The 13,584-nt window shown below is 38.5% G+C and overlaps 1 protein-coding gene across 1 annotated transcript in view; it reads left to right on the forward strand.

The window, feature by feature from the left end:
- The window catches only part of iars1 (isoleucyl-tRNA synthetase 1), a 57,804-nt gene extending 51,343 nt beyond the window's left edge, over positions 1-6,461 (forward strand). The window contains exons 29-34 of the mRNA XM_079242508.1: positions 771-947; positions 1,260-1,380; positions 1,596-1,721; positions 2,987-3,133; positions 4,193-4,345; positions 4,420-6,461. Coding sequence (XP_079098634.1) covers positions 771-947; positions 1,260-1,380; positions 1,596-1,721; positions 2,987-3,133; positions 4,193-4,345; positions 4,420-4,502 — 807 coding nt within the window. The 3' untranslated portion in view covers positions 4,503-6,461. The remainder of the gene's footprint in view (positions 1-770; positions 948-1,259; positions 1,381-1,595; positions 1,722-2,986; positions 3,134-4,192; positions 4,346-4,419) is intronic.
- The last annotated feature ends 7,123 nt before the right edge of the window (positions 6,462-13,584 follow it).

Genomic DNA, 13,584 nt, shown 5'->3' on the forward strand with positions numbered 1-13,584 from the left:
ACACACACACACACACACACACACTGTACAAGCCCCATCAGGGTCAGTACCTTGACATGGGGAAGCCTATAAACCTTCCTTCATTGATTGGCTGCTTCTTTGTATCTAGGTAACTTTATTATTCTGCCGTTGAGACACACATACTGCAGTTAAGGTGTACTTCTGTTCATATGTGTGCACTACACTCTGTGTCTACATCCATGCACACGTGAGCAGAGCCGTGTACTGCTGATTTAGAAAGAATTCAATGTGTTTGAATGTGTCAGGGTGAGTGGAAGTGTGCTGCAAATGATGCCAAAAGAGATGAGATGGGCTTTACAGCTTTTATCTAGTAAAAATGTCCCCTTGTTCTCTTCCATCTTCGTTTGTCTCCCAAACTTTTCTTTTGTTTGTAAGGTTTTTTCTCTTTTGTTGCTGCTTTGGTTTTGTGTGTGTGTGTGTGTGTGTGTGTGTGTGTGTGGGTGTGGCGGGGTTATCGTTTCACTTCGTTGCCCTTGTCTGGCTTCTTTTCGGTTAAGGTTTTCCACCTGTAAATAAAACCAAGCAAAATGGGATATTTTGCTTCCTTACCAATTTATTTTGTACTCATGTTTGCAAAAGTACTTTAGGTTTATTTATTTACTCCATTGTGGCAAGTTATCCCTGGCATCTCCTTGCTGTGATAGTATAATATCTTAATTTTCCTGTCAGGCGTCCTCATCAGGCATCTAAAATGCTACAGATTTGCTTTGAAAAGGCACTTTACCAAACCTTCTCTTTTATTGATCTAGGGACATTTGGTGCCATCAGATGAGATCACTGTGTACTACCACTGCCAACCAGAGATGGAGTACTTGGCTACTGTAATCCAGGCTCACACTGACTTTATTCTGGCCACCATCAAGGCTCCACTTCTGCCCTTCCCTGCCCCAAAGACTGCCAGCATCATCATAGAGGAAAAGACTCAGGTATGAATGGATGCCTTTAGGACAGGCAGTGTTTCTGTGTTGTATTGTGGTTCAGGTTAATGGGCAGCGTTACTCATGAAACATGATGTTATCAGTCATGGTCATATCGCAAATGTAGCTTTTGTATGAATTAAGTGCATTTATTAACTCCCACCATGGTATTAATATCATACAAAAGTAAAAGTTTTCACATTTAACACAGCCTGGTATTATATTTTAAAAGTTACCAAATTTGAGTTATTTTAACATCATATTTAAGAATTTCTTTCTGTGGTTTACTTATTGTTGTTCTACTTTTTGTTGTTCTTGCAGCTAAAGGGCTCAGACTTGGAACTGATTATAGTAAAGGGATCTTCAGCCCCTCAAGCTCCACTAAATGGACCAGCTTGCACATATGTAAACCTCAGGGTCAAAGTTGGCAGCAAGGAACAAGGTTATACATACAAAAAGCAAAAACAAACAAAAGAAAAAAAACAATCACTCTGCTAGTTTTCCAGCTGGACAAAGCAAAAAAATGATTTTACATACATGAAACTTGTCTTATTGCATCATACCATATGTTTGTTTTCTGGGCTTGCTCATTGAGCATATTGAATACTTTGCTTTAACTGTTAAACCTCACTAATGAACCTTTTTGTTTCCCTTCAGAGGGGGTTGTACTGCTGGAGAACCCTAAAGGGGATAACATACTCGGCTTGGACAAACTGAGGACAGTGTGCCGCAGCATCTTTGGAACCAGTAACACCCAGCTCAGATTCTTCAATGGTGGTGCTGGTGAGACATTTTTTCAGCTCCTCTGACAACGATACACGCGGCTGTTTCATCTGTTTTGTTGCATAAATCAGTCATCTGCCTTTGCTTTTCATGTGAGTGACTGTTTTATGTTGTTTTGCTCTTTGCTGCCATGTCTTGTGTACAGTAACCTAATAGCTTATTATTTGACATTTTATTCAATGCTACAGCCTTCTACAAACCCATGAAATGGACAAGTGAAAGTGAAGAAAAAGATTTACAGAATTATATATTTAGTCATTAAATCAGTTTCATAGTAATGATTTAATGATGCTCACATGATGGGATGTGTGGCTAGTAAACCTATGTTGTCAGTGTACTTATCCAAACACTGTCTGACATATGGTACTATGCAGTGCTTTCAGGTGATTTTCTTGCAGCAAAAACAGGTTTAATCAACGTCTTAAAATAACCGCAGACTTATTGATTTGCTATTAAGCTTGTCCATGTCAGTTTGGCACATTGTTCTTCCACACACGGGTGATATCTTAACACTTAAGACATATTTCATGGAGATATAGTCATTTTGAATATTAATTTGTGTGAGTAAAGAAGACTGACGAAACTGTTGGTGAGGAGGCATGACTTCCATCCGACCATCACTTGCTGGTGGTCAGTCTTTGACCACGTTTTACTGAGATTCTTGTCCATTGGTCAAAGATGCCGCCCTAAAAAAGTCACTCCTTCACTTCACCTAATTTGCCTACAAAGTAAGAGCATTATCAAGACTTTCTCTTTTCATTCTCTGCCTTTGTGGATGGACTCAACTTCTGTCTTACTCGATCAAGCAGGAACCTGTTTTTACCGGTGATAGATTTTCCTCCAACAACCTGGCCGTGTCTTTCCTCCTCAGTTAAATTTGGAGCAGTCTGCCTGTTCCCAGCTGTTGCAAACCATTTCTGAAGAAAACGTGTGTATGAGATGTAAAGCAGCCTTCTAATCAACCTGGCTTTCTTATTTTACAATGTCAGCCTGAGAGTTTCAGACCTTCTTTAGTTCATAGGTTTACGCTCTTAATACTAATATTAATGGTGGCTAAAGCATAGTTGCTATTCAGAAACATAGCCATTCTAACAGTGGCTAAAGCATTTGTTAGTCAGTATGAAAATGTTCCAACCAGTTTAATGGCATTTATGGGAGACTACTGTTTATGTCGTTTATTCATATTTTATTTTCTTCCTTTCTTCAAGTTCAGATCAATCATGAGGCTTTTCTGTTTAAAATGTTCTTGTGTGTCTTTTAAACAGAGTTGACCAGCAAAGCTGACCTTCAGGCTCTGAGCGGTAAAACCTTGTCCGTGGCTTCAGGCCCCTCCTCTCCGGGCCCTGTCCCCAGCACTGACACCCTGCTGTGTCCCTATGTGAACCTGCAACTGTGTAATGCACAACCAGCTGGTGAGAAACATATATAGATACAATTTATTGCATACAAGTCCGTCACGCTGTTGGAGAATAAAGCTTAGATTATTTTGTTCTGTCATTATAATCAACAAATTGGTGTGATTATTTTTAAAGATGTTATTATAATCAGGATCACCGTCACAAAAAGACCTGACTTTTAGTTTTTGATTTCCCAGCTCAGACCCTTAGATAGATTCTTTGTCTAAGAAAATGACAGAAAAGCTACCATGATATCTTATTAAAAGTTGCGCATTCATATTTTAGATGAAGCCTAACTTCAAAAGAATGGTGTGACATTTTTATTTCCTTGACTTATGTCACTTAGCTGCAAACCAGATTTACCCCTGGGTGGCTTTAAAGATTGATGGACTTATTCGACTTCTGTGGGAGAACTAGCTGACAAGATCTATACTTTCATCCCTGTGCAGTTATTGCAGAGCTGCTGCCAAGAGCAAGGTTAGACAGCTGGCTTGTGCAAAAGAAGGGGGGGGGGGAAAGAACTTTTTATGCCTTTAAAAAAACAAAACAAATCCACATAAAACTCAATTACAAAGTAGTAGTTTTACAAAGTGAAGCTAAAAATGTTAAGCTGCCAGCTGTAGTTTTATGTATTTATTGTAGATACGGCAGTGTGTTATCAATGCTCCTGTCTAACTGTGATCGATAGTTCATGAATGTGTTTTCTAAAAACATTAAAGCATTGTCTACTTTACACAAAGTTGTTAAATCTATAATAGCTGTCATTTTGTACAATGATTTGCTGTCAGGGAACCATATTTCATCATTTCCACCTCAAAAATTACCCATTTTACTGAAGGTTTTTTGCTATAATCCAGCTCCATCCTTTTAGTTTTTCAGAATCGATCTCTTTGCCCTCGTTCCTCTTCTTCCTCATTTTCCAGCTGATCAGATGCCTTGATGCACATTTCTTTTCCTTCCACTCATTTTTTTATTATGACTAAATTAAAGCTTGTTCTATAACTCTCCCAGAATATATACTGTGTTTAGTTTAAAGGAGCAACACCTGTCTCTGTCACTTATTTTCTCCTCCAGAGTGCCAAGTTGGAGAGGTGGGCACCCTCCTGCTGGTGAATCCAGTGGGGCAGAATGCGCTGCACTACTCAGGCCTCGTCTCTGAAACCGCCAAGGTTTTTGGCCTCCGCAGCAGACGGCTCAAACTCTACCTGGACCAGGACCTTACTCAGGGTAAGATGAGAAGATGCTGGAATTTGGGTCAAAAATGTAAACAGCCTGTAAATGTTTGTTTTCATGTTTTACAGAGCTGCCAGCTGATTCATCAGTGAAAACGCTCAACACCAAAACTCTGTTTGTGAGAGTTCTTCCAACCACCGCTGAAGCGTAGATCACAGTTGTCATCTTTGGACCGTGTGCGTTAGAAGTAGCCCCTCAGCTTATTTTTCCACCACCTAAATGTCTCGCTGATGCACAGGGAATTTTTGAAAACTTGAAGTGTCAAATGGAGATCCTGACATAAAGTAGAATATAAACTGTTAATCCTTACAGTAACTCGTGCATAAGAAGTTCAGACACAGTTTATCCACTTCTCTGGATGTCTTAAGAGTTTGTGTGTTTAAAGTTATCCAAAATTTGTTTCAGTGAATTCAACTGTCTGTCTTCCTCTGTGTTGCCTGCCTGAAATTGGACATCATCTTTGTCTGCATTTTCTTACCAGCTGTGACTCTGGATGACAGATATAGTGTATCTGTTGGGGCAACAGTTTACAGGCTGCACTTAAATCCCGATCCTGCCTTTTTTTTTTCTACAACCAGTGAGTAGATCCATTTGAATAATAAAGTGAAGTCGGCGCCAGTAGAAGTTTAGATTTGTTTGATGCAAGGACAAACAAATGTGAAACTGCTTAGTAAGACTCTGCAAAGGTCAATCTATTTCACTTTAGAATATTTTTTCAGCCACTCCTGGAAATAAAGTTTCCAGGAAATGGTCTAACTCGATTAACTGTCACTGTTAGCAACGGATAATTCTCTTTATTATGATAATGATGCAGGTTATTGCGCTTCATGGCTTATTTTCACTGTGCTCAGTCCACACTAATTATGTTTTGGCACATAATTGCAAGAGGAATTTGTGCCATTGTGCTTTTACACCATTGAGAATTTAGCAGAAAGACCTATTGTGTTTGTTGCACTGGGGATTTTTAGACAATGGAAAAGGCATTAAAAGGTGAAATGGATTTTTGGGCTGCGCTACCTTTGGGACACAAAAGGGTTCTGTCATAAAAAGAGCAACTAATGGATAATGTACTATTTTAAGTGACAAACAGAATAAATCAAAAGTGACTGTTTTTTATTCCTTTTTTTTTCTCCGCTTTGCCCATTTAGCCATTTAAATGGTCAGGGGGTGGGGTCTTTGAGACTTTCTGCTGTCAGACATGACAGCAGTTTTAGGGGAAATGTGCTTTGCTTTATTTTTAAGGTTGTTTTGACTGATTCTTGTGCATTTTATTTAGCAGCAAGGTCAGAGAACAAATCCAGCAAAGTGGCTTATAAATCCCACACAAGTACAAGGGAATATAACACACGATATTCTGGGAAATACTTGGCTTTCTTCACTTTCATGAAAAAATAAATTCACCTCTCATGTACTCATTAATAATGAAGGTGCAGCCAGCAGCTGGTTAGCTAGCATGAGTTTACACTGAAACCTTACCTCCATTCAGCCTGGTTCCTATTGAAAGTGACAAGACCTGCCAAGTTGTCTATTTGAGGTTCATGTTCACCCATGTTTAAAAGAGAGAGAGTGCAACAAGTTTAGAAATGGTCTCCTGGTCATGTGAAATATGTAATATCTAGTCAAAAGTAATGCCACACAATTCAAGGTTTTTAAAGAGGCAGATCTTTTTGCTTCGAGGCTTGAGCATGCGCTGTGTTAGAAGTCACTATCAACTTTTTGTTTTAGTCCTCAATCTGAAAACTGTGATACGCAGTAAGACATTCAGATTTGCAGGGAAAGTAATTCAACCTTCTCCCTCTGTATTGCCTTCCAGCTTTGCCTTCAGATGACGCTGCAGCTGCTGTACTTTGGAAGTGGAAGCTATTTAACTCGTTCTTTTTGTTTTGTTATCAACGCTCATCATTAGTTCACTCGGCTAAAGAAATAAACGAGCCACTAATGCTCCGCCGCTACTTCAGTGTTTGTTCTCAACGAGGAAATTGGAAACACGGATGAACAGAAACAGAAAAGGCATGTGTGAAATATTGTCCTGTTGCTGAAAGAGGGGATGTGTCTCCTATCAGCTTTCCACCTGCTGTTGATGAGGGAATCCGAAGCATTAAATAATGAATTTTCCAATCAAGTTTGGTGTATTCTCTGCACTCTTAGGTTGTCTTCGCTATAATAATGTACTCCATGGGTTATCAAGGGCCACATATCTTAAAAGAAACCCACCCTGAGGAAGAAATGGGTGGAGTGAGGTTGAGAGCCGCTCCACATGAAACCAAAACAATCCACTATATATATATATATATATATATATATATATATATATATATCGTGTCAGCTTGCGAAAATGGGACATTATGTCTCATTTTAAGTTTGTGTTTTGTCTAGATTTCAGATTGTGTTCATTGGTCGGTATTTTCTGGACACATATGAGTTTTTTTTGACCAAATAAGTCAGCCTTTGTGCTCAGCTATGACAACATGACACAGTATTCTATTTTTCATCTAATTATCTGCAAGAAAATTGTTTAGTAAAATGTAACAAAGTAAGAAATGTCCAAAGCAGAACTGGACTGCTGGGAAGGGCTGCTTTGCTCGCTGCCTTGGCATGAGGCAACCGTGGGAAGATGAAACCGCTTAAAAAGTAAGAATATTTTTTCTCCATTCCTCTCATGTAATCATTTCAAACCAAGTCAGTTTGAATGCTGCAACAGATATCAGGTTTACTTTCATAATATTCCATAAACACCCTGACTAAAACGCTGACAAGTAAACACAATAACCTGAATAAAGGCAGGTTCATAATAGTCAATAACTGAATTAAACTATGTGGACTATACACCTTAATCACATTATTGCCACCTACCAGAGATTTCACAGCATGCTGCAACTCCAGTAGATGCTTTACAACACATGCTTTCATCAGGACGAGTTCTCTTATTAGCAAGTTTGGTCCTTTTTTTGTTTAATATAATCCTTTTATCTGACAGTTCTCGTGTTTGTAGAGATTTTTTTTTTCTGCGACTGGTGAATCTTATGAAGATTTTGTGGAAGTACACCTACTTGAGCCATCTTTAGCACTTGACTTGTATATGTAATGCTAAAAGTAACATTTGTAATCCCATTTCTGTTGAAATTTGTATGATTTACCTGTTGTTACTTTCTTAGTAACTGTTATCCATTTGTTGGAAAGAAAAGAGTCTTAATATTGTCCCAGAGAAATGGGGAAAAAATGCAAAGTTTTGGCTCAATAAGCTTTTTTTCTTTAGTGTGCATATCAAAACCAAGTCACTTATTTTTCGCTTCTGTTCATAGGTCAGTTTCTATCACAATGCAGGACAGGATGGTTATGGGCAGAAAAAAAAGCATTTTTGGAGCTAAGGAGAATGCTGAGTAATGCATCATGTCGTCAGTCATTCGAAAATTATCTTATTTAAAATCATACAAATTGTCAGACTATTGCTGCACATGTGCACTTTGCCAGTGTTGCAATCTGCAGGATATATAGGAACCAACAAGCAGGCCTCATTAGGCACGCATCATTTTCTGTGTTTTAAAAGTGTGGCCAGACTAATTATCTTAGTGAAGCCCGCACACCATCCAGATACTCCTGTACTGGTGCTATAAAGAAGAGTTCACTTTTCCCAAGTGCTTTTCAATGTCAGTGCATCGAGTCATTACCTACACGGACCTTCTTCTGGTTTCGTCTTTGATCTGCGTGAAGATACCTGACCCAGGTGTCCCAAGAGAAAAATACATTAATCTTCTCCAGGGTCAGTCTGCTGGCCATATTTGTTGCAGTACGGATGGTTTTTATACACTATCCACCAGTCAAACAAACTGGAGACAAGATTAAATGTCACCTCTACCTTAAAATGATTTAAACCATACACCAAATTACACATAAAAAATAAACTTCTAAGAAGAAAAAATGCAGCCCCAAACATGACATTATTCTATAATAAAGGATGTGACCCTGAGGTTTGCTTTGATCATTGAGGCTTAAACATTTTTGTTAAGCTGATTTTAGCTCTCCAGGGGATGGGAAAACTGTTCTGCTGCTCCCCCCACAGCATGGCGTTCAATCTTTGAGACCGGTTTCTCACTGGTTTTCTGCCAGTGTGTTGAGAAGTTCTGTGCACATTTGTGTTTTAGTGGGCATTTTGATTCATGATTAGTTGACGAGGCAGAGCAGCTTGTGAGCATTTATGGTAACTCTGCTCAGGGTATTGCTGCAGAACCAAGTCTCAATCATCTGTGCCACACCTTACCATAAAGTCGTTCTAATTTGCATGCAAATTAAACGCATAAATACAACATTAATCTTCAACTCTACAGATAATATTTATAATCACTTGTTTACTGCTGGACCACTATTTAGTCAGTAACTTTGTGCATGAAACCGCTTTTATTAACAATTAGCTGTGATCATATTGACAAGTTAGTGCCACTTTATCTACATGAATTGCATCAGGTGTTTATTATAGCAAAATGTTAGCAAAAGGGTCTACATGTGTGTTGTTGTGTACATGTGTAATGGCTCATAAATTGTTTGTGGGATTACATATGACAACATGCACTGACTGGCCAAAATCAGTTTAAACCCTCTATTATTTTGTTGGATCAGCTCTAGCTTTGATTACAGCAGCATTCGATTAATTTCTATCCAGTGCTTTTTTTTTTTTTTTTTAACCAATATCTTGGATTGATGATGAGAGAATTCCAAAGATTCTCAATAGGGTTCAGGTCTGGACTCTGTGGTGGCTTATTCATGTGTGAAAATTATATCTCATGCTCCCTAAACTACTCTTTCACAATTTTCCTGGCATTGTCATCTTCGTGCAATCAGAGGAGAAAAAAAATCCATTGATGGAATAACCCTCTCGTACAGTGTTTTCACCTCCTCCTTCAGGCACATAATGATGCTGAACCTAGACCTGACCAACCATGTCGTTGCAAGACCATGCCAGAAAATACTATTAAATTATCAAAGTCATAGTGGTCATACCAAGAAATCTGAAGACCTTGTTTGTTACCATGGGTTACAGAGTGGTTTGGTGACTGCAGTCAAAATATTTTTTCTCTAATTAAATGACTAAATGTGACCCCCGGCTCATAAACAGTGGAGGGGTCATTGGGCAAGACACTGGACCTCACATTACCTTCAATATGCTCATTAATGTATGATTGCACACTGTACATGGAGTACATGTATAATAGGAGGTGCTGTGTCAGTGTTTTGTATAAACAAAAGACACATTATAAAGTACTTTGTAGAGCCAAGCAAAGCTGTCGACATACAAAAATTACGGGTTGCTAGCTAAACAAATCTGTTTAGCTTACTCAGTTGTTTAACTAGTGAGTCAAAGACGACCTGACATCCATTCGGCACAAATTTAAAGATGACACATTTAATGTTTTATGCAGGACTGCATTCATATTTACATTTTCGCAGTTTGAAAATAGAATATAGCACCTCCCTTTAGCAATTATCACACCTTTTAATACGTCCTGTAGAGTGTCTTTTATTTCACCCCTTTTTCTAGCCAGATACTTTCTTGGGTCATACTGAAAGCAATATTTTATTGATGTTTGTGTCTGGATTTTTCAGGATTGAGAGGTTGGAAGACTGGATAAGAAGCCTGCCTTAGGTTGTATTTTATCTTCTGCAGGCCAACGGACTTGCTTTCAGAGTTTCAGAGTTATTTATTCAAACTCTATGCTGAGTATTGTTTACAAGATGACAGGATTTTGTTTTTACATCTCTTCAATAAAAATATCTGTTCAGCTTCTGCAGTTTTGTGGGCATCTTTTACTATTAATTTTAGAATGCAAAGCAGGTGTCCCATGGATGTTGCATGCATCATGTGGCAGATGACACTCCGTTTCACCTGTCAGTACACTACCTACCTCTTATGACTCCTGCATCTTTATAATCCTTGTTAGCCTACTTGGTGTGATGACTTGATCCTCCTGGGCGGAGCAGCATGCAACTTCACTAGTTAAATATTAAGTCGAGGGCCCTGCCTCATCCTCCTCCCATCCATCTCGCTCCCATCTGTTCCAGCTGCTCCCTTTGTGCCTCTACACACCTCTGCTGCAGTGAGAGAGCAGATCGGTGACCCATCTGCTAATAGGCATTACTGAAATACAGTATGCAGCCCAACTGAAGTGGACATGTCCCCTTGACGGACTGCAAAGCTCATTATGGTGTGTTGCTGTGACAGAAAAAGACAAATGTGTAGGTTGATAATAATGGATTAGATTCATGTTGCGCTTTATTGTGCCAACACTGGATCCACTAGATGGTAAGTTAGCAGCAGCTGCCGTGGGGCTGACTGCATTTCGCCAACAACCTCTCTAACAACCACAGAAACATTCATACACCAGTGATGTAGAGAGGCCCAAGGTGCCTCCCCACAATGAGCTTACTTTTTTCTTCTTCTTTTAGGACAACGCCTTTTCTAACATGTGTCAGTAAGATGGCAAATCTAAAATCACTGCCAGTAAATCAGCAACCTGCATTGTCCACTTCAGAATGACAGCTGCAGATAAAACCTCAAACAAGTAGGTAAGCGGTAAGTCATTTGGATGGAGTGCATGTCGCTGTCAGGCCAAAGGAGGCGCTGACACAAGCCCCAAGTTGCTGCTGAACAGAAATCTGAAATGATCAGCATCTCAGTGTGAAACTTCAGTGCCATCTCAAACATCTCCAGTTTTTAAGACTGGATTTTCAAAGGATCTGTTCAGTACATTTTATGAAATGGTTATAAAGTCAATCATCCTCAATTTATTTATTTTTTTAAACTATTATAACACGCAACAGCTGGAGTAGGCTACTGTAGGCTACATTAGGATGAAAAAAACTTTACTGCTCAATGATTTATTATTTCTTTTTACTGACCTATTGAAGTAGGAACATGCATATATAGTCTGTTTCACTGTTTAAAGGGGTTCGTTAAGCAACTGTTTAAGAGATCATTATGAATACAAAAAAAACAAAACATGATTTAAAAAAATTAAAGCTTTATAGAATAAGGTCAATTGAGCTTTTGATATTAGAAGCAAAATTTCAAGCATTTTTGATGCTGTAGCTGCATAAAGTAGCATATGTGTCCATTAAACCCAGTACTGTAAGGAGCTCAGAAGCATAAAAGCCTATGCAACATTACAACTTGTGTTCTTTTTTTCATAAGAGAAATATACTTTAATGGTACTTCAGTCTGGGTCAACTGGCTTATTGAATTATTTCTTATAAATTTAGACTTCATTTGATAAATAGGCCCCCCCACAGCGATCGGTTGCCCGACTTTTTACTATGTCCTGGGACTTTATGGTTTATTTGATGTTGGACAAAGAATTTATACTGACATTTTATCATTTAGTCTGGAATTCTGGCTGACCATTGGATATAGTTTTTCCTTAAAGCAGTGCAGATGATCTATGAAACAAAAACCTGCCAACAAGACAATTAGCTATGAGAAGAGAAAGGGCCATTAAAATGTAAACTGCTGTTTATCAAGACTTTTCTCTTTTGAAATTGTGCGCTGTCTTAACAATTGGTTATAAGAGCCAAAGTTTACATTAAAAAGTAATAAAAAAAAAAACGTAGCTACATGCTCAAATAAATGGTCAAATTCGTTGTTGATTAACCTGATTAACTGGCACATCGGGGCAGCTGGTAATGAACTGGTAATGTACTGGTAATGTACCGGTGACGCGCGTCGTGACTGAACGATGGAGATCCGGATCCCCGCTTCAGCTCAGTTTCCTTTATTTGCTGATGTCAGAAATGCTATATTTGTCTTTAAATTGATGCACGTGCTCCTCTCACCTTCCTCCTCCTCATCACCACCGGATCAGCAGGAACAGGTAGGACACGCTTCCGATTTGGATATTTTTACCCCCATATGTTTTTTTTTTCTTTTGGGAAGGGCGAGAAGAGACACGTTTTACTCTGTAGTTGTTGCGCTTCCTTTTTTTCTTTTTTTTTTTTTTTTGGTTTGTCCGTGGTGTGGTTAATAGGAGACTGATGTCAGATGAGGACTCTGGGATAATGGGAGATGTCCAGGCATCCGTAGTGAGATGCGTCGACAGGAATGGCACACTGTTGCTACCCACTCTGCCTGCTGTGGTTTCCACAGAGACATTGCAATCTGCCCCAGGTATGCCGTGGAACAGAGGAGGTGGATCCTACCAATGTGCTTCACCTCTCATTCTCACTTCCTTCATGTAAATATGGAATATATCACTTGTCTTCATATGATACAGTTTAAAAACTTAAATTAGGGAGTGACTTATGATATATTTTAACATAATTTATTTCCACAGTTTGATATTCTCTATATTGCTGCTATTTTCATTTAATGACAAAGAAATAGGCCAATTTAAAAATCAAGATTTGAGTCACCTTTACAATGAGGTATGTGTAAGGGTCATGCATGAGCAACACAGCTAAACATGTGGGTTGTGCCCACCGAAAAATGCAGCAAAATCTCCCGCAATATTCCTGTTGTTAAAAATACAATCTGATCTGATTTACTTTCCCCCAAAACCAATCTATCTTTCACTTTTGTTAACAAGTCCAGATAATACACTTAAAGAGCTGGCCTCAAACTCAAATGTTTCAGTGGTAAATTCCCACAATCGTGCAAGAGTTTTGCCCAAAAGTATAAGAACGCGATAATAAAAAAAGAAAAGAAAAGAATTTTTAAAAGAAAGAAAGACAGAGATAGAGAAGCTATTTGCCTTTATTTACATGCAATCTTTTTCATTTGTAAGGCAGACCGTACTTTCCTATTATCTTTCAACTGCTCCAAAAACAGTTAGTGAATAATGTATACATAACTAGAAAAGCACTGGTATATCTATACACTATTAAGTACACTAATAATGAATCAACTGTATTTTGGTTATATTGTTGCTGCATCTTAATTTGTTCTTTGTAGGGATCAAAATTTCAAACATCCACTTTTTTTTCCTGGTCTGGATTGTAGCATCCAGAATTATACAGAGATCTAGATTTAGCTTTCATATCTTATAAAAACCTGTTGAGTACTGGGTCTATTTTTTCAGCCAAGCACCCTTACCTTTTATGGTGGAGTTATGTGTGTATACTGACGGTGGTCCTATCTTGCAAAGATAAAGAATCATTAAACCCATATCTGGATCCAGACGATAATCTGGATCATTCCCAAAACTGAATAGAATCTAAGTTAGATCAAAACTCATGTCTGGAAAAATGTA

This window comes from Telmatherina bonti (assembly GCF_933228915.1).
Source record: "Telmatherina bonti genome assembly, chromosome: 6".
NCBI lineage: Eukaryota > Metazoa > Chordata > Actinopteri > Atheriniformes > Telmatherinidae > Telmatherina > Telmatherina bonti.